General features: G+C 38.8%; 1 protein-coding gene across 3 annotated transcripts in view; it reads left to right on the plus strand.

Moving 5' to 3' along the window:
* Positions 1-1,020: 1,020 nt before the first annotated feature.
* Col11a1 (collagen type XI alpha 1 chain) overlaps positions 1,021-20,251 on the plus strand; it is a 195,308-nt gene continuing 176,077 nt past the window's right edge. For 2 of the 3 annotated variants that reach the window (XM_087616547.1, XM_087616553.1), the window contains exon 1: positions 1,113-1,476. In XM_087616547.1, the coding sequence (XP_087472673.1) occupies positions 1,374-1,476 (103 nt within the window). In that variant the 5' untranslated portion in view covers positions 1,113-1,373. 3 annotated transcript variants of the gene reach the window in all.

Below are 20,251 nucleotides of genomic sequence, written 5' to 3' on the forward strand. Positions count from 1 at the left end.
ACCAATCAAAAGGGTGGAGTAATTCAAATATGCGAAAACTGACCAGATACTCTAATGTGTAGATATAAGAGAGATACAATGAGGAGGAGATGGGTTTCTTAGAAACATGTCACTCTTGTTAGGCTTTCCTTGTGGAGTGACCAAGTTTTCAGACTTAAGGCTCAGGGTCAGAACCAGTAAAGAAACTGCGCTCTACTGGTTAGAGTTCTGCAGATAGCTTGCCTGTCTTCTATTCCCTCTGTTTCCCTTTTATTCGGTATCAGGATTTTCTGGGAAAGTAAATGACAGATCCCTTAATTTGTGCTGCCATGGGTTCTTGCTTTCTCCAGCTTTCTCAGAGAGAGGCAAGCACCTTACTGAGCTCTGAGCAGCCTTTGAACATTTGAGAAGCTTAACTTTCAGCTCGTCAACTAGATTTTGCCTACAGAATGAGGATTTTGATCTTTAGAGTTCTTTCATGACACCTTTCATTAGTCTCTGGGTGAAATTATTAGTAAAATACGTTTGGGTGCCGGCAGCACAGAGCCCACTGGTTTCTGTGGCTGCCTTAGGAAGCAGGGCTTTTGGAAGGGGGATAAGGTTACCGCTGCCAGTCCAGGACTCCAACTGTGGGGCCAGTCGAACTCTGGCCTTCTCCCCTCTTTCCCTTCCCCCCTCCGAAGAAAGAGGGGCACCCAGACGGTGCAAGTAGAGTACTTGGTTTTTACTGAATACAGAAGCTACTGGAACATCCCGTGTGCTCCAGGGCTGTCCTGCAATTCCTTTCATTCCCAAAGTGCAGGAGCCCAGCATTGGTCCCGCCTAACTCCCTCCCATTTCTTTTCGTGGATTTGGGGAGGGGGGAGGAGAGGGGAGATGCAGGGTGGCTGGTGGGCTGGGCCTGCAGTAGTCTGGATCCTCCAGGGAGAGACTGGGCGGGCTCAAGGCTGCGGGGAGGCCTGTGATTGGGTATGGCCTTCAGTCGGCTTGTCAGTTTCGCGGGCACAGGGGGCGGGGGGAGTGGGCGGAGGAGGGGGCTGCGCGAGCCTCTTGTCCAGCCCACCCACAGCATGAAGCCTTTAGTGGTGCTCAGTGCTTTCAGCTTTTTTTCTTGAAACCCTTCATCTACCCTCAGTCTGAAGGCAGGGTCAGGCGTAGGACGGGTCTCAGGGTCGCAGTCTTCTGCGGGCCACCCCAGAGGGAGAGGAGGGGGCGAGAGACAGGAAGGAAGCAAACCATCAAATTGAAAAAAAAAATAGAGCCCTTTGACTTTTTTTCACTCCCTCTCCCTTCCGGATGGCTGTGTAGCAAACGTAGGCGACACCTTGGAAGGGACGAAGTTGGTCTGCACTGGCAATTTCGTGGGTTCACAGTTGTGAGCGCCGGGCTTGGAGATGGAGCCCTGGTCCAGGTGGAAAACGAAACGGTGGATCTGGGATCTCACCATCTCAACCCTCGTCTTGACTTTTCTCTTCCAAGCCAGAGAGGTCAGAGGAGGTAAGTAGAAAAAAAAAAGTTTGGGGAGGGGGGATATTGCCACCTGGCTTTCTTCTTTTGGTGCCCTTCCCCCTTGTCTTCTCACCACTTCTTTTAAATAAAATCCAGATTGTTGCTGCTACCAGGTTAAGAATGGAAACTGGAGAGACAGCGAGATGGATGTAGGCGGGACAGTAATGGGCAAGGAGGTAGGTGGTAGGATTAAAAGATCTGTCAGGCACCCAGCAGACAGAGAAAGTCAATCATCCCTTTTCATTTTCTTTGCAAAGAGGAAAAAAAATATTACCTTGAACAGGAAGGCAGTCGTACAAAGCTAAAGCTTTTGTTTTGAGAACAGTCTACTCAGAGTCCTCTGTCCTTTGAACCAATCTTTGTATTTCTTCTGGTTCTAAAGGGGATATCTTTTGAAGGGTGAACTGAGGAGAAAATACAGAGAAAGAGTATAAAGTGAACTGTGATAAACTTCTTTGTCTGCAAGGAAGTGAAAAACGGTCTGTTTTTACTTTGGGGGATATGAGAGAAACCAAGGGGGATGAAGCTAGAAGATTGGGAGCACTTTGTGTGTGGCATTTTGAAATGCTTCTCAGTGGAACACATTTCACAGATGATAAAGTGGTGTTCAGGACTGCTTCTGGCCAGTGGCGGAGCAGTTTCTCCTGATGTTTGGCCCCCTTCTCCTCTCCATGAAGCCCTCATCCTCAGTCTCTTGCCCACCTCAAATAGCTCCTTCTTGCAGGTTGGACATACAACTCCTTTGGAGGGTGATGAAAGTCTCCAAGCAAATGGGGTTGGGGGCGGAGGACTAGAGAGTGGGAGGAAGAGGAGGGGGCCTGGGATGGGAGGAGGAAGGTAAAGAAAAGTTCCTACGTGGCACTACCAAATATTGAATGGCCAGACCTGTGTAGCTGACTGTAGCCCTGTCAGTACCGGAGGAGGGAGAGCGACTTCACTCCTCCCTCCGCCTGCCTCCTCCCTCCCCTGCCCCCGCCCTTTTCCCCGAAATGGCATCTGGCTGCTGTGGTCCCTTAGGTGCTGTAGACTCGGCTGGCAGGAGAAAGCCCTTTGAGTTGGTGAGCCAGAGCGATTCACAGTAGAAAACAAGCTTTGTCAGGACTGCAGAGAGAAGCAGGGGAATAGGTAGGAGAGGAGAGAATGGGGGTTGGAAATGCCAACCCAACTCTGAAAGCACAGGTTTAGTAGAAATCTGAGCCTGGCCTCTGGTCTTGCTGCCCATATCTGAGCTCCCTAAACGGAGTTAGCACATGGGGGGCCCAGCCCTAACTTTGGTCCTGATGCTTGGGGACTTCACACTCCCCAGGAGCAGACAGTTTCTCATTCATTCGGTGATGAGCTCTGGTGAGCCATAGAATGGCACAAAATTCTAATTTTGTAGTGATTTAGACTACTTACGTCGATTCATTTCAACTTCATGGATAAATATAAGCATCTTTGAAAGTAGACTACTTCAAAAGTTGGCAGTTTACTTCTTGGTATTCTGTCGCCTGTTGGGTTGGGCAGTTTGCTCAGCAGTTCTGCCCTCTGCTGGTTTTCTACAGCAAAGGAGCTTCTATTAGTGATACTGAAAAATGTCACTTGCCTAAGGAAGAATAGATTGGTGTTTTATCCCAGCTTGTCCACATACACGTATATTTTAGTGACAATTATTTAAAGGTACAGAATCTGAGACATTCTGTAGTGATTACCCATATATAGGTAACCTGAATGCCTTTTCTGCCCCGAAATAATTTACTTTTCTTTTCCACATTGGGGTTTCCAGCCAATCAAATTTCTATGTTTTTAGGCTCTGATTTTCTATGTGCACTCTTAACAACACACCTGAAATACTTTTAGCAAACATCTCAATACTACATCACGTACACTACACAAAATGTTTCCTATTGTATAAAACTAAAGAGTATGAGAAAAAGGGAAGCACAAGGCCATGTTATTTCTAATGAAATATTTTGAAAATTGTAGAAGCCATTAGACAGCTTCATGGCAAGGTTTGGGTGTTTATTTTTAAGAAGTTGGCAGGTACTCACTATATAGTGGAAAACTACTTTTTTAATTAATTCAATCTTGTAGCCCTTCATTCTTTAAACCTGTTAAAATTCATAAAAGAAATAATAGTCAATAAATGATTAAAAGGGAAACACCCTCTCAAATCCCCAATCACCACAGAAGGAGAAACTAACTTTGTCTTTAGTATTTAGGATTGTAGCTGAAGGGCTGAGTGAAATTTAATGTGGCTTTCTAAATGCAGGCATCTTCTTCTAGTATTAACCTGACTTAATGGGTTTCCCAAAGATGTATGCTTCCATGATTTAACCAGAAGAAAATTTAAAATGGGCTGCTTTTTATATAAAATTATAAAACTATTATAAACCTGGTAAAATATTTCATAATGAAGTTAGACTCTAAAAAAGCAATGCATACAAGAAGGTTTTTGTGGATTTTTTGGAAGAGAATAGATTAATGAAGTTGATTTTATATATTATTTACTTTGAAAATACCAAGAAACTTGGAAGTCTTCAATACACAGTTTCTACTATGATTTCACACACACACACACACTCACACACACTCTTACACACACACACATACATATGCACACATACGCACACAGATGCACACACACACTCACACACACACTCACACACATACATATGCACACATACACATACACATGCACACATACACTCACTTACACACACTCACACACACACTCATACACACACACACACTCTCTCTCACACACACATTCACACGCACACACAAAAGGAGAAAGAGATGCCGGGAAATGCTGTTATTTAAAGAGTATCCATTGACATTAATTTTTGTTTTATTTTTGATATATTTGCCTATGCTTCATCTCAGGAATTCCAGGATTAGTCCATAACTTACTATAAACAGGGCCTGGGATTTATGTGAAATTTACAGTTACTGAGCCATGCCTGCGTTAAAATCTATACCTTATTGTGTGGACTTGAAATGACAATCTTAAGAAAAACTGTCTAGCACTTAATACTGTGAGTGAACTAAAAAGAAACTAATTATAATGGCTTTCTGCCTTTACCTGTTAAGCCAAATGTGTGTTGTGAACTGTTGATAAGTTCTAAGAGGAATTTTAATGGCTTGCCAGCAATGGGTAGCCAGTGCAGGAGAAGTGCTGTTTTGAGTGCCCGGGATCAGCAGGTGAAATGGTGCTGGCTCTCACAGTGTGCTAATTCAACCTATGAGGAACTCAAACTTGTCTCTGTAGTTCTTCAATTAGAACAATTAAAAGAGCAGGTCTACTCTTGCTAATAAGTGCAGTATTTGGTAGCATGATTAATATCGTGTCTCTTAATAAAATGTGAGAGCTCATGAGTGGAACTTTTTGCGTGGATTATACATCAAGGATTAGTTGGGTTGCTGCTTATTTATTTAGTTAACAAGGGTTCTTTCATCTACTGCCTGTTTTCTTTAGTACCATAACATGTAATTTACAACAGTTTGAAACAGGTTTAAGTAGAAATGAGGAATATACGTAAAAAGACAGCATGCTGGCTTACGGTTTAATTTTTCTGATTCCTTATTTTTTTTTCTGAAATTGTGACTAAAATCAAAGAGCAACATTGTTTAAATTATTCTTAAAACACAGCAATGGAAATGACACTGAGTTTTGTATTGGGTGGATGGAATTTATTTTCTAAAGTTTTTTTTTTCCTTGCAGAGATTTTACTCATGTTAACTTTTTAAGCCTCTAGTTTTTTTTTTATCATGGTGTATTTTAAAAACATTTCAAGAGTGTTTTTTAACAGACTGACTTATTTAAAGGAGGAAAAAGTGCTCAGATGAGATTTCTCTCCTGAGAATTCTAAGGTTAGAATTTGCAGAAAATGCTAATCAGTCCTCCTAGTGCATTTTATCAAGAGGAAATGGAGGCACGAAATGGTGCTTTTTATATAATCCTTCTCCTTAGGAAATTAAATGTTGTAAAAGAGATTTTGAGTGTGTAGGATGAAACTATATAATATTGATATACATTTATTTTATATATATCTCAGACTTGATGACATGGCCAAGTCAATGTGATGTGCTGAAGTTTTCATTAGCAAGAAGGTACTTGATATGATAGTGTAAGAAAAGTAGGTAGAATACATGCATTTTAAAATTTCAGTTTTCTAAGTTTGGAGAACACCAATGTCTTATAATTTGATCATGCACATATTGCTAATACTCCTAGTGAAGCGAACATCAGATTACCAGCACTGGAGTGCTATAAATAATAGGAATAGAAGGCATGATTTTAAAATTTAAATAACCCAAGAATATTATATATACATATTTATATGCATGTTCAGGTATGTGTAATATATATGTAATATATCATATATGCATATATTTTTTCAAATGAGGATATGCCCTTTCTGCTCTTTTCCTAACAATTCTAATCATAAAATATATATCATATACATTATTAGGCTTTTATCTATGTGTCAGTATAATTGTGTTTCACTTTCATACATGTTAATCATTTTCTAAATATATTGTTGACTTTAAAAAATAAGAGAATGTGGTAGATAAGATTCAAATGAAAGTTTTTATTCCAGATTGCTAAAATATTTGAAACTGTAGAACTAGCCTTTAAATTGAGAATAGCTGTGCAGTTAATTAAGGAAAGACTGGGCTTGAGTGGGTGGCCATGATGTCTGCTGAACTCTGTATTTCTAGTGTCACATGAGTAATTGTTAGCAAGTAAGAAAAGAATAAGTTGTTGCAACATTAAGTTCAAGAAATACTATCTTCAAGAGCATGATATTTTCTGAGTGAAGGATTGTCCTTTCTTTCAGGAATCAATGTTCCTAGGGACCCAAGGCTGCTACAATGGAAGGGTTCATCAAGAGTTCCTGTAATATTATTAAACAGTATTTAGGTATATGAGGGTCATAGTCTTAACTCTAAATAATTTTGAATAATTTATTTTTAGGTACTTTGAAGGCAGATTTCATTGTATCGAAAGCACATTTTTCTCCCTCCAGTCTCCTATGGAGAAGTAATTAAGGGCAGTTTATGTAACCATTAAGAATTCAAGCTGAGGGCTGCTCTGTAGTTCTGCCTTTACTTCCCTAATTTACTCCTGGGGAAATGTGACCTAGGCTTATGCGGAAAGAGGCAACGTGATCCCTCCCTCTCTGTTTTCCACCCTCCTTCCCTACTTCTTTTGCTTGCTTGTTTTTTTTAGTATTTTCAAATTATAGTAGTTTTAGTTCCTAGAAAAAAGGACAGAGAGAGAAAGAGAGAGAGAGAGAGAGAGAGAGAGAGAGAGAGAGAGAGAGAGAGAGAGAGTATAAATGTCACAACCTTCCTTAGATTCTCTTACTTTAGTCTATTTAAGTGAGATTCAGGGTCACTTCCTGTATCCTCCCTAAACTGAGACTTTTAATTTTCTTTGCAACTTAATTAAAAAATATATGGTTTTTCTTTTAATTTAAAATCATGTCTATATTATTAGGAGGCACAACCGTAATATGGTTTGATTTGTAGGGGTAAGAGGTTTTCTTTCTAAAATTATTCTCTGATTTTCAGTTGTGTCAGGATAACATGAATAATGAATGCTAGCTTGCAGAGAAGATGAAAAGACAATTTTAAAGTGATTTAGAGAGTAATATCTATTGATCAGTTGCAGGCTCTGGCTTACTACTGACTTGGCTAATGGTCCTTTAGACATTGGCTGATCACCAGACCTAGTGTTATCTGGTAAAACAAACTCATTGCTTGCCGCGTGTGGAATTAGAGACAGTGCTATTAGTTTAGCAGAAAGAACTCGGAGAAAAGAAAGGTTATCGGATTTCAGAGTAAGAGAGCAGCTTAAATACAGCTTGACAACTGAGAACTAAACAAACCTGTGTAAAAGTGCCCTAGCACAGTCTACTTATGCAATCCCCTCAAACGCCCCTTTTTTCTTTTCTCCCCCCGCCCACTTAAAAAGCATTTCTTTCTTATTTTAACCAAATTTAATTGCTCTTGAATGGCCCCGGACTGTTCAGCAAATGAAGGTCCCTATTCACAGAACCCGAGCTCATAGAATATCAGTAGAGGCTTCCTTCCTCTGTCTCACTGGTAAACTGACATCCGGGCTTCAGGGAGCGAACCCTAGACGGCAGGCATGTGCTGGTTGGCTTTGCTTCCTCGCTGTGATTTCACATACAACTTCCTGAAAGAGTGACTGCCAAAAAGAGCCCTAGTTGCAGTTTTGGACAATGCTAGCAGGAACTCTACTGCATTTTCACACCTGGTGGTCATATCCTCTGCAAGAAAACAATAAAACTGGTGTTTGCCTTTTCTCCTTAGACTGCAGTCTAACAGATAAGTCTAATAACCTACAGCCTGTTGTCATAATTCCTTTGAAATGTTGATGGTGACTTATTTTCATTGAGAACTAAACTGACGTTCTAAATGACTTAGTGTTGTATAGAGTGGCCCTGAGTGTCCAGCTTACGATAGCGCTTTCCTCATCTTTCTAGTCACACCCTCATTGACCCTGCATTTGTGCCATGGTAAGGCTCTTGCCTTCATTCTCCATGTTATGGATTTGGTTCTTTAAATAATTTGTCTTCTTCTTACTCATCACAGATGTCTCAAGCCTTAACTGAAATATCACAGAACCACAAAACTTTCCTTCAGATTTTCTAGCCCATATAATTGTGAGAATTGACACTACATAATGCTTGTTACATACCATGTGTGTTGGGTGTGCATTATGCAGAATCTTTTTTCCTTATGATCCATTTCCCAGGAACAAACTGACATAAGAGACCCAGATTATCTCAAAGGTAACTGGAAAACAGAAAATAATTATAAATTGTCTACTCAAGTGTCAGACATGGTCTTGTATCAAAGTCTTAGCATTGGTCTTGCCTACTTCAGTGGATATTTCCTGTGTTTCTTATAATTATGGTGCACTGATGCCTAAAATTAATGTGCAAATTTTACAACATGTCAACTGTCTGAATGCCCTGAATGTTGCAAAGGGAACTAAACAGGGCTCTTGCTAAACTACCGTCTTACAAATCAACTTGTTCCTCTGCCTATGTTTCAGTTTAATGCTCTTACTTGTGTTCAAACCTAAGTCACAAAGTCTTGGGAAACTTAAAAAGATTGCTTTTGGAAGCTGTCGAGTGTTATTTTGGTTCTCACTAATTTAATAAACTTTATCTGTTAGGTTCATGATCTGACTGGTTTACTCAGCTAACAATGGCGCTCAGTGATTTTCACGTCTCCTAAGCTATAGCAATAAGCAAGAAGACATTTTCAGGGAATGGATGGTTGTGAACTGGTTTATTACCTCCAGTGTACAAGTGTCAGCCTATAATATTCAAAAAGGATCTTTTGAATATAATCAACATTAGGAAAGCAGAAAAAGAAGGACTATCAAAAATTGAAACTCATTATTTTGAGATTCCTCATGTGCCTTGCAGAAGTTGCTGTATAACTAATAAGTGGTACAGTTTATTTGTGTTCCTGTTGTCTGTCATGGTGATGGAGAGAATGTATGTATTCACAATCTGGTTTGTAGCTATCATCCTCCATCACCCAGAAGACTAGAAGAAGATAAAACTTTAGTTGTTAGTCATGTGAAGTGTAAGTGCGAGGACTTTCTCATGTAATGGTCAGCAATCAGCATATTGCTCCTCTCCCCCCTCTTCCCCCACCTTCTCTTTCTTTCTCTATTCTCCATCTTCTTTCATCACTTTATTTTCACTGCTCCCTCCCTCCCTCCTTCCTTCCCTCCTTCCCTTCCTTCTTCCCTTCTTTTAGGAGACAGGGTCTTTCTATGTATCTGTACTGACTTGAAACTCACACTGTAGACAGGCCTCCAACTTACAGAGATCCACATGGCTTTGTCTAACAATTGCTGTGATTAAAGTTGTGCATTACCAGGTCAAAATTTCTTTTCATTGTTTGTGTCTGTCTGTGCATGAGAGGACATCCTAAGCTATTATTTTTAAGGCTTCATTCATCTCAAGTTTGAACTCCTACCCAAGGGTCTCTTTCCAAGGAGCCTAAGCTGGCTGGGAACTCCAATGTATCCACTTGTCTCCACCTCTCTCTTCGTGCTAGAATTATAAAAACGTATCACCATTTTTTGCTTTTTCATGGGATTCTGAGGATTGAGTTCAGGTCCATGGGCTACAAACATGGACATCATCATTCTGGTTGTCTACATGGCATTTACTATTCATATATTCATTCTACAGTAACAGATGAGTCAGATCTTGCTTCCAGTATTTGAAAAACCATCCCTCACAGTCTATCCAAAGATATCTCTGAACATCTTCAGCTACTGATAGTCTCTACTGTCTTTCTGCCTATATCTGGCTTGAACACCTAGAGCGATATGTTTGCTCTGTTGGTGGTCATAAATACTTTTTCTCCTTGAGTATTAAAAAGGAAACTTCAACAAAACATTTGTTATTAATTTGTCTATAAAAACATTTATTATAGATATTTGTTATAAATATTCCTGCCCTCTGTTTGGCAAATTATTGGGGATTAATTGGCTTTACAATTAATTGGCTTAGCAATTAGAAACAGTGGTTTGTCTCTATGTAATCAATTTAATAAAATAAATCTTTCTTTGAATTATAAAAGTAACATATATATATATATACTTATAGTTATTCTACTAAGAAACATAAACAAGACACATGGGAATATTAAAGATTAATAAATGAAAATATTAAAGGTTGATAGATAGGCAGTCACATAGTTTTAGAAGACACACATACACACATATATAAATATAGATATACATTCACATATTGCTATCTGTTGTACATGTCTGTTATACTGAAAGCAGTAAGTCGACTATCAGTCCGTTTTATTAAGCATGGCAACAGAACCGGGAAACAGGAAAAGGAAATTTGAGGAAGGGTTGTTAAATAAAGTGGAGGTGTTGGCTACTATTCAATAACCTGGAAACTCAGATGATTTTATATGTTCTCATCTATAGATAGCTATAGCAATTTATAGAATTAAATAACCTTTGTGATTTATAAATTGGGAACACTGTATCTTATAGTTGTTACACATTCTCAGATTGTGATTTTCATTCATTTCTTCACCATGCATTCAATTCAGTTTATGTAAGCTTGTGTGGTATGAGAAGGTGGAGGATTCAGTCTACCCCAAAACATCAAGAATTCAAGTTATTTCCATTTCTATGTATAACTGCTTTGTATAGATGCTGCAGCTACAGTTGTAGGTACTATGCCAGGAGGTGTTACGGTGGGGTATGTGTGTAACTCCAATGGTGATAGTGAAAAGATAAATATATTCCATCAATTTGTTCACTTAGCAAATACATATTAAATCTCTATTGTGTTCTCATGCTACACTAGGCTCTAAGATGATTCATTGATCATAAATTTAATAAATGCATCATCCATTGATACACGCTCATGTCAGTAGCTAAGAAAACATCACAATCATAGAATCAGTGGTCTACTTGACAAGGCAGGAATCAACCAGTAGTCACATACGTAAATGTGTGACAATAGTAATGGTATGTGGTATGAAGCACCTGTGCAGAGATGTGAAAAACAGCATAGAAACACAGAAAGGCCAAAGGAAGACAGGTGAGAAGTAACAACTTAGCACCAAGTAACCAAGTGAGGCTCTTCCCAGATGTGACATGAAAGCCCAAAACAGAAAAGTAACTGACTCTACAAAGGACTTCAAGGCTACAAGGAAGCCTTTGAAACCAGGCATTGTGCAAAAGGCAGATGACATGGCTAGGGAGGAAGTGATGTGAAACACAGACACAAGCTCTTAAGCATGTACTTTCCTTAACATTTCCTTGATAACTCTGGGTGCTGCATAGAATCATGTAACTAAACAGAGTGTTTTAACTTTTGCTAAGTTTTGCAGGCTCAGTGAACACTGGATGTCCGCACATGGGTCGAGAGCCAGTTGCTTGCTACTGAGGGGTCAAACAATCACGGTAGAGGGGAGACATTGCTTTCTTTGTAATAGCTGGACTACTAAAAAGCCATCTAGGTTCTCAACAGTAATAGGTCTGTTTTGAAATCACACCTCATATACAGTTGCATCCATAATGGACCTGAAAACATAAGAATTAATAATTTAAGTTTGTGCCTAGACATTTATAAAAACTCTTCGTAAGACAAGTAACTTATATCTCAAACTCTTGTGAGATTTTTTCATGCACTCACTCATATTATAGCATCCACTATAGCATACAATTACAATAAGGTTTTTAAAATATTCCTGAAAAATTAAACCTTTAGACCCACTTTGGTATAAAGAACATTGTATTTATTATAAACCTTTGTTGTGTTCTAATGATTTCCTGCAGGTGAAGTTATATTAGTATTGTTTAAAAATAACAAAATTATTAACTAATATGGCTTTGAGGGATATTGGTAGACTCTCAACCCCTTGTTTTTTTCTAACCTCTATCTCTGTCCTTAGTTAAAGATTTATAAACCTGATTGCCTGTTCATCCACTTGTAGTCCATTGAAGGTAGTACAAAGTTTTTAGTCTCTCAACTGAATTGTTGTCTTCCTACCCTGTTCCTCTCTTTAGTTTTCTGAATCTCAGGTCATAGCAGTGTAATTAGTTGTGATGTTCAAATTAAACACCAACTCTCAGAATTTGCCTTTTGGGTTTTGACCCCTTGACCTCCTAGCCCATATAGAACTCATTTCTATACTGGTCACCCTGTGTTCCCAGGGTGTCCAGAATCTGACACAGTAATGCAACTGTTATCCCCAGTTTATACCATCTCGTACCTGCAGGATTGCAAATGCTTCTTTATGATTGTCTGACTGGGCCTCAGGGCTCTGAATTTTCTCAGGGTTTTCTCAACTCTGAAGTCTCAGTAGTTTGAAAAAAGTTACTTGAAAGAAAGATCTTTCTGTCACCTTAGTTTTCTGTGAAATTAAAACTGACTGGAAAATATTCACAAAAAAATTTGTATCCTATCACTTGTCTCTAATGTAACCTTCCAATGGGTTTCCAAATCAGTTGCAATAAAATTCAATTTCCATGGACACTTCATAAAACTTACACATCACTCTTATGTTTCTGACCTCACCTCTTAAAGCCCTCCTATTCTCTTAGCAGGAGCCTTTGTTTTATCCCAATTTCCCCACAATTCCGAGTTATTTCTTGATTTATGTTCTTTACGCATTCCTGTTGCTTCTGATCCAGTTAAGCCAAAACAACCAGGCAGAGTGCTTTCTCTGATTTTTCTGTATTAACCAAAATATCATTTGCTCTCGGGGGAGTTTCTTGTCTTTTTTATTTGAGGCCACAATTCATGCTACAGCAAAATTTGAGAAAGTCTTTTCTGTATTTGCTGACTTTCTGAAACCCTGTGAGTCTGAAACCTGTGTCATGTAAGAAGTTAAGTACTAATAGTTAAGGATGGGGAAGTTATTTTATTTTCCGTAAAATATAGGGCTGATAATTTTGACCTATACTATAAATTGTTTGTGCTTTTGAGTCTTCATAGAATCCAGGTGTCATACAGCCAGCAATTCCCATTCTTGATACCACTTCAGTCTTATACATTCTCACACAGTTATAATAAGCAGTCAAATGTCAAACAAAATACAGCCTTTCTCATCTGATGCACACAATAGCCATCTATCTGTGTGTTCAGAGGGATCATACTGTCTTAAAATGCATTATTATCTCTATTTTTTGCTCAGGGCTTTGAGCTGCGATGGCAGCTAGCTTCAGATATTCCTACTCAATGAACTAGAAATCAAGTTCTGTCAAGGATATGAAGACACAAAAATATTCTTTTATTATTAGTTATTTTATTTATTTACATTTCAAATGCCATCCCCCTTCCCAGTTTCCCCTCCACAAACCCCCTATATCCTGCCCCACCCCCACCCTCACCTCTATGATGGTGCTCCCTCACTGGTCCAGCCATGCCTGACTCAGCACCCTATTTTCCCTACCCTGGGTCATCGAGCCTACACAGAAACAAGGGCCTTCCCTCCCAGTGATGTTTGATAAGGCCATCCTCTTTTACATATGCATCTGGAGCCATGGGTTCCTCCATGTGTACTCTTTGGTTGGTGATTTAGTCCCTGGAAGCTTTCGGGGTTTGGTTTGTTGGTATTGTTGTTGTTCTTCCTATGGGTTTGCGAACCCCTTCAGCTCTTTCAATCCTAGCCCTAACTTCTCCATTGGAGTCCCCATGCTGAGTCAGATATTTGACTGCAAGCATCCTCCTCTGTATTAGTCATGCTCTGGCAGAGCCTCTCAGTAAGCACTTCTTGGCATCAACCATATTGTCTGGGTTTGATGTCTGCATGTGGGATGGATCCCCAGGTGGGGCAGTCTCTGGGTGGCCATTTCTTCAGTCTCTGTTCCACTTTTTGTTCCTGCATTTCCTTTTGACAGCAGGCATTCTGGATTAATATTTTTGAGACGGGTAGGTGGCTTTATCTCTCCATCAAGGGCTGTGCCTATCCACTGGATATGGTCTCCAGGTTCTATCTTCCCTTTGTTGGGTGTATCGATTAATGTCCTGCCTGTTGGATCCTGGGGACCTCTTGGGTCCCTGGAATCTGGGACTTTACAGTGGCTATCTGGTAGTTCCCTCTTCCCCCACTGCTACACACCTCCTTTCGAAGTCCTTACCCTCTGTACTTCTCCCCCATCTCCTTCCCTATCTGAGCCCGCCCTCCTTTTCCCCTCTCTCTCATCTCTCCCTCCCAGATCCCTCTCTCCCTCTACTTCTCAAGATTATTTTCTTTACCCTTTTGAGTATGAGTGTAGCATCCCCTCTTGGGTGTGGTCTTCTTTCTTCTTTGGTTTTATATGGTCTGTAAGGTCTATTGTGAGGATTCTGAGTTTCATCAGTGAGTACATACCATGTGTCTTCTTTTGTGACTGTGTTACCTCAATCGGGATGATATTTTCAAGTTCCATTCATTCTTAATTAGGATTCAACTCAGGTTTTGTATTTTATAAACTTTTCTCCATCTCTAGATTCCATAATTGGAATAATAAACTGTTACTAAGGTAGTATAAATATATTTCATTTTTATGAGAAGTACTTTGTTTTGTTTTTTCCATATATATATATATATATATATATATGGCTATGGGGTGGGGGGTGCAGTTTTTCTTGGCATTAAAATGAAAAAGTTTGTTGTGAAGCTGATTAAAAATATTTTAAGAGGCCATATTTGCATTTGAGCATTTGGGTTATTTTTTCCAATGAGATTGTCAAAATATGGTTACACTTTTTAACTGACAAAATTAATTATAAAATTCAGAAAACTTTAGGTAATCAACTTAAATTTTTTTGTCTATGCATTTTCAACTTGGTGCTTGTCATTGTTTGAATATCTGATACTCATGTTTTCTCAGGATGGCTATTATAATCTGTAGTCTTAAGATACATACAATTCTTTTTATTTGTAGAAATTGTGTATATAAGTAAATATACAAACATATTAGGGTGAATGGTGATATATTTAAGATGATAATAGAATTATTTATGGAAAACTGAATTTGAAATGATATTTTTGACCTATTATCATTCTCAAGAATAGTTAATACAAATTGAATAACTAATTGTTTTTAATAATAATCTATTTTATTTTATGTACATTGGTGTTTTGATTTCACGTATGTCTTTGTGTGGGTGTCAGATCTCCTGGGACAGGAACTAAAGACAATTGTGAGCTGCTATGTGGGTGTTGAGAATTGAACTTGGGATCTGGGGAAGAGCAGCCAGTGGTCTTAAATGCTAACCCATCTCTCTAGCCTGCAACTGTAATTTTTTTAATATATTACAATATGCTAGTGTTTATAAGCTGCCCCTTCTTGCATATACACAGCACATCAAACAGATTAGCAGTAGGAGTGGCTAGTCTTGGCAATCAAGTTGATGTTGAAAGTTTGATCCCCAGGAACCAGAGTAATAGATTGTTGTAATCCTTCATATGGGTGCTGGGAACCAAATAGAGTTCTCTCCAAGAGCAGCAGGTGCTTTTAGCTTCTGAGCAGCTCTCTAGCTGAATCCTCCTCCTCTTATTCAGGCACCATCTCACTCTGTAACACAGGCTGTCTGAAGTTCATTACATAATTTAGACTGGCCTCACACTTGAAGGACTCCTTCTGCCTCAACTTCTCAAGTGCTGAGATTACAAAAATGAACAACTGTTACAATATTCAATATCATATGTTATATGTAATAAAATATATAAATATTAATGTTATATGTATTAAAACAATAAAAGGCTAATATTATCAGTATTTTAACTTCATATTGTGCTGTGGGGTGGTCAAGGTAACCATGAAAGTATAGCTTCTATAATCATTGATGTATTTGCTAAATAATTGCAAATAAGACAATTCCAAAACCAAAAGAAAACAAAAGACAGCAAAAAGCAGTTTGGGGCATTGTGCATTTCTAGAATACGAGTACATGCTTTTTGTTTTACTTTGCTTTAAATTTAATTTTCTTCTGAGAATTTTATATATGAATACAATATACATTTTCGTGCCTTACTCCCTTGTCTCCTCTCTAACTTCTCCTGTATTTCTCATAACCCCCCTCATACTCATGAATTCTTTTTCTTTAAATAATAAATATTAATATTTTTATATTTATTATCTAAAGAAATATAAACATTATATTAAAGAAATACAGAAGTATTAAGCACATACACATACCACAGGCAAACAGACATATAAACATACACATACACACACACACGCACACACACACACACACACACACACACACACACACACACACACTCACACACAGAGTCTGTTTTTTTATTAGCCAAATACTCCTCAGTGTGATTGATATACTCAGTGGTACTTCATGGGAGAAAAAAATTTTTTTTCTTATCCTAGTAAGTATAATTTGAAATAGCCTCTTGGTTAGGGATAAGATTTTGTGTCCATTGTCTCTTCATGTCCTGGGATTTTGTCTGGTCTGAATGCTATTGCAGTCTCTGTGAGTTCATATATATATATATATGGTTTTCCTGCTGTGTTGGGAAGACATTGTTTCCTTGAAGTCATTCATCACCTATAGCTCTAACAATTTTCAAGTCCCCTGGGGGACTTGAGGGGAGGGGAGGGGTCTGATAAAGTCATTCCATTTAGTATGGATCACTCCACATGTGCATGTGCTCATGTATGTCAGAGTGTGTGTGCATGTGTGTGATATTTATTTCTTTAATATAATATTTATGTATTTCTTTAGATAATTAATATAAAATATTAATATTTATTACTTAAGAAAAAAATTCATGAGTATGAGGGAGGTTTTGAGAAATACAGAAGTTGAAGGCAAGGTAAGGGGGACAGGTGTGAAAATGTACAAATATTCATATATAAAATTCTCAGAAGAAAATTAATTTAAATTATAAAAACAAAAAGCCTGCACTGGTGTTCTAGAAATGAAAGAAAGCTCCAACTCACCTTGCTTTCTGCGCATCGTTCCCATTTGGGTCCCTGAGTTTTCCTCTAGGGTCATGACATATCCAATCTTGGGGTGTTGACCACCTTAGCAATGTTGGCTATGGGTTGCATCTTATGAAGTGGGCCTTACATCCAAACCATATGTGTTCAGTTAGTCCTGCCACATATGGGCTACTGTTGCACCAGCAGATCAGGTTGCTGATGTTAACTGTAGGGTTTGTGGCTGGGTAGTATTAATCATCACTTCCCTTTTCTGGTATATGCATGTAGACTGCTTTCCAGCACCATGAAGACTACTCAGAAGGCATGAAGTTTCTAGTCAGGCAACAGAACATTCATGTTCTATGACATTAGTAAGTGCTGTCTTCAGTAATAGGGCCCTACCATTGGGTTATGGACAACAAGTACCATTGGTGATGGCCTGTGAAGAGGGTGATTTATGGAGCACTCTGGTAAATGATTCAGCAAAATTTAACTCATTCCTGGCCCTGGAGGTTTTACTTGGTACATAAAATGTCTAATTAGAGCTATATTTCCTCCATTATATGGTGACTCCTTTACATATGAGTTTTCAAATGTTCTTTAGTGTTAGTTGTCCCTCCGTTTAGTCCCTGCATTACTGTGACATCCCATCCTCTTCCTAATTATATCCTTCTATTCTAGTTTTCTGTCCTCTTTGTAATGCTATATTTTACTTCCCCTTTCTTGGAAGGTCTCCCTCTCTGTCCCGATCCCTTACCAGATACCTAACCTCTGTGGTCATTTGTCTTTAAACATACACATGTAAAACTTAAAAGGTAGCATTTATATATACCCTAGATGCCTAGAACAAATGAAACTCAAGACGGAAGATCAAAATGTGAATGCTTCACTCCTTCTTTAAAAGGGGAACAAGAATACCCTTGGCAGGGAATAGAGAGGAAAATATTAAAACAGACACAGAAGGAACACCCATTCAGAGCCTGCCCCACATGTGGCCCATACATATACAGCCATCCAATTAGACATGATGGATGAAGCAAAGAAGTGCAGGCCGACAGGAGCTGGATGTAGATCTCTCCTGAGAGACACAGCCAGAATACAGCAAATACAGAGGCGAATGCCAGCAGCAAACCACTGAACTGAGAATAGGACCCCCGTTGAAGGAATCAGAGAAAGAACTGGAAGAGCTTGAGGGGCTCGAGACCCCTTATGAACAACAATGCCAACCAACCAGAGCTTCCAGGGACGAAGCCACTACCTAAAGACTATACATGGACTGATCCTGGACTCTGACCTCATAGGTAGCAATGAATATCCTAGTAAGAGCACCAGTGGAAGGGGAAGCCCTGGGTCCTGCTAAGACTGAACCCCCAGTGAACTAGATTGTTGGGGGGAGGGCGGCAATGGGGGGAGGATGGGGAGGGGAACACCGATAAGAAAGGGGAGGGGGGAGGGGGATGTTTGCCCGGAAACCGGGAAAGGGAATAACACTCGAAATGTATATAAGAAATACTCAAGTTAATAAAAAAAAATCAAACATGAAGTATTTGTTGTTTTAGTATGGGTTACCTCACTCAGGATGATTTTTCCTAGTTTTGCAGTTGTGGATTTCCATATGAGCTCTACCTGCAGCAAAAAAGAAGCTTCCTTTATGAGCTGTGAGAGGTACTCTTTTCTGTGGGTCTGTGACCTCACTAGCAATGGGTCAGGTTTAAAGCACTGGGTACGAATTCCCTCTTATGGAGCAGGCATTAAGTTCAATTGGTTACCCTCAAGATAAAGTAAGTACATCTGTTGCACTAATGGGAAACTTGCTCCTTGGTCATTTTCATGGTCCTAGGTTTTACAGCTGAGCAGGATGGCTGATTGCATTTTAACCTTGGCAGCTCATGTACCCTAATTGACTATGAGAGCTAGGGCATAAGACCCATTCCAGGTTAATTCCTCCTTGTCCTGTGTCCAAAGTGTGTTGTGTCTTCTCCAGTAGAGTTCTACTTTCAAGTTCTAGGAAGGGCATAATTTTTAGGGAGGTTTGTTGTAAATATTTAGCAATATCAAACCATTTACTATTCTATTGTACTGCAAAAGGACTTCTAAATTCAGTCAGTAAAAGAAGATAACAGGAACCAGCTTGATCATGGCTTAGGAAAACATGGATTGTGTTTAATAGAGTTGTTAGAAATGTTCAGGAACTTTGGAATTTTCAAAAAGCAATCATTGTCAGAAGTTATTTTTTTGATGAGTATTTATATATTCTAGCTTCTTTTCTCTGGGATTAAGAATCATTATAATGTTAAATTCTCAAAAATGAGGCTAATTTGGATAAGTGATTCAGGAAGGGTTTAAGAGGCTTACACAAAGTCATTTCATTGTTGCGGTTGTAGACTTGGTGAAGAGAGTGCTTGCTATACAAGCATGAGGTGTTCAGATACCCAGTAGCTGTATAGAGTCTGGGTATGGTGGAGTGTATCTTTAACTCCTGCATTGGGTCAGGGTATGCAGAGACAGGCGGGTTCTAGGAGCTGAACTGCGAGCCATCCTAGTTCTTAATTGGTGAGCCCTCTGTTTAGTGGGAGATCTTGTTTGCAAATATAGTGAGTGTGTTAGAGAAAGTCATGCCATGCTAACTAACCTCTGTCACACACACTCATGTGCACACAGCTGCAAACACAAGTATGCACACTAACATATACACATATGTGTACAAAAAGATGAGATCTTCTAAGCTTAACTTAGAACTTTGACAACATCACCTACAGAAATTGAGTTAATAATTACCAGTGTGGTTGGCAGACAACTTTTGTTAAGGACTCTCATGAATTTTGAAAACTGTCATTATATTACTAGTCAGTAAATTATAATATAAGGTCAGTGTCTCTTGTAGTTCAATACTATATGTTACATTCATTAGAATTATAGTTTTTAAAATTATTTTTATTTAATACATTTTACTTATGTGGGATATGTGGGGGAGTGAGGAGGGAGAAGAAAGAGAAAAGATTTAGCATTTTGTCGAGGAAAATGATAATGTGACATATAATACAGAGTCACAGTAAGAGAATTATACAAACACAATAGAGTGTGTTGCCTAGGGGAGCAAGAGGCATGACAAGAGTGTCACATAACCTACATGGAGGAATAAAGATTTTCTGAAGGATTCTGTGGTGTACATTTTAATAAAGATGTTTACTAGATCTTAGTTTACCAGATTTCATCACTATTGTATGTTAGATTCATCTGAGGAAAAAAAAGAGTGTGTGTGTGTGTGCGTGTGTGTGTGTGTGTGTGTGTGTGTGTGTGTATGTATGTATGTAT

The sequence above is a fragment of the Rattus norvegicus genome, chromosome 2 (genome assembly GCF_021556685.1).
Source record: "Rattus norvegicus strain SHRSP/BbbUtx chromosome 2, alternate assembly SHRSP_T2T, whole genome shotgun sequence".
In the NCBI taxonomy this organism is placed as follows: domain Eukaryota; kingdom Metazoa; phylum Chordata; class Mammalia; order Rodentia; family Muridae; genus Rattus; species Rattus norvegicus.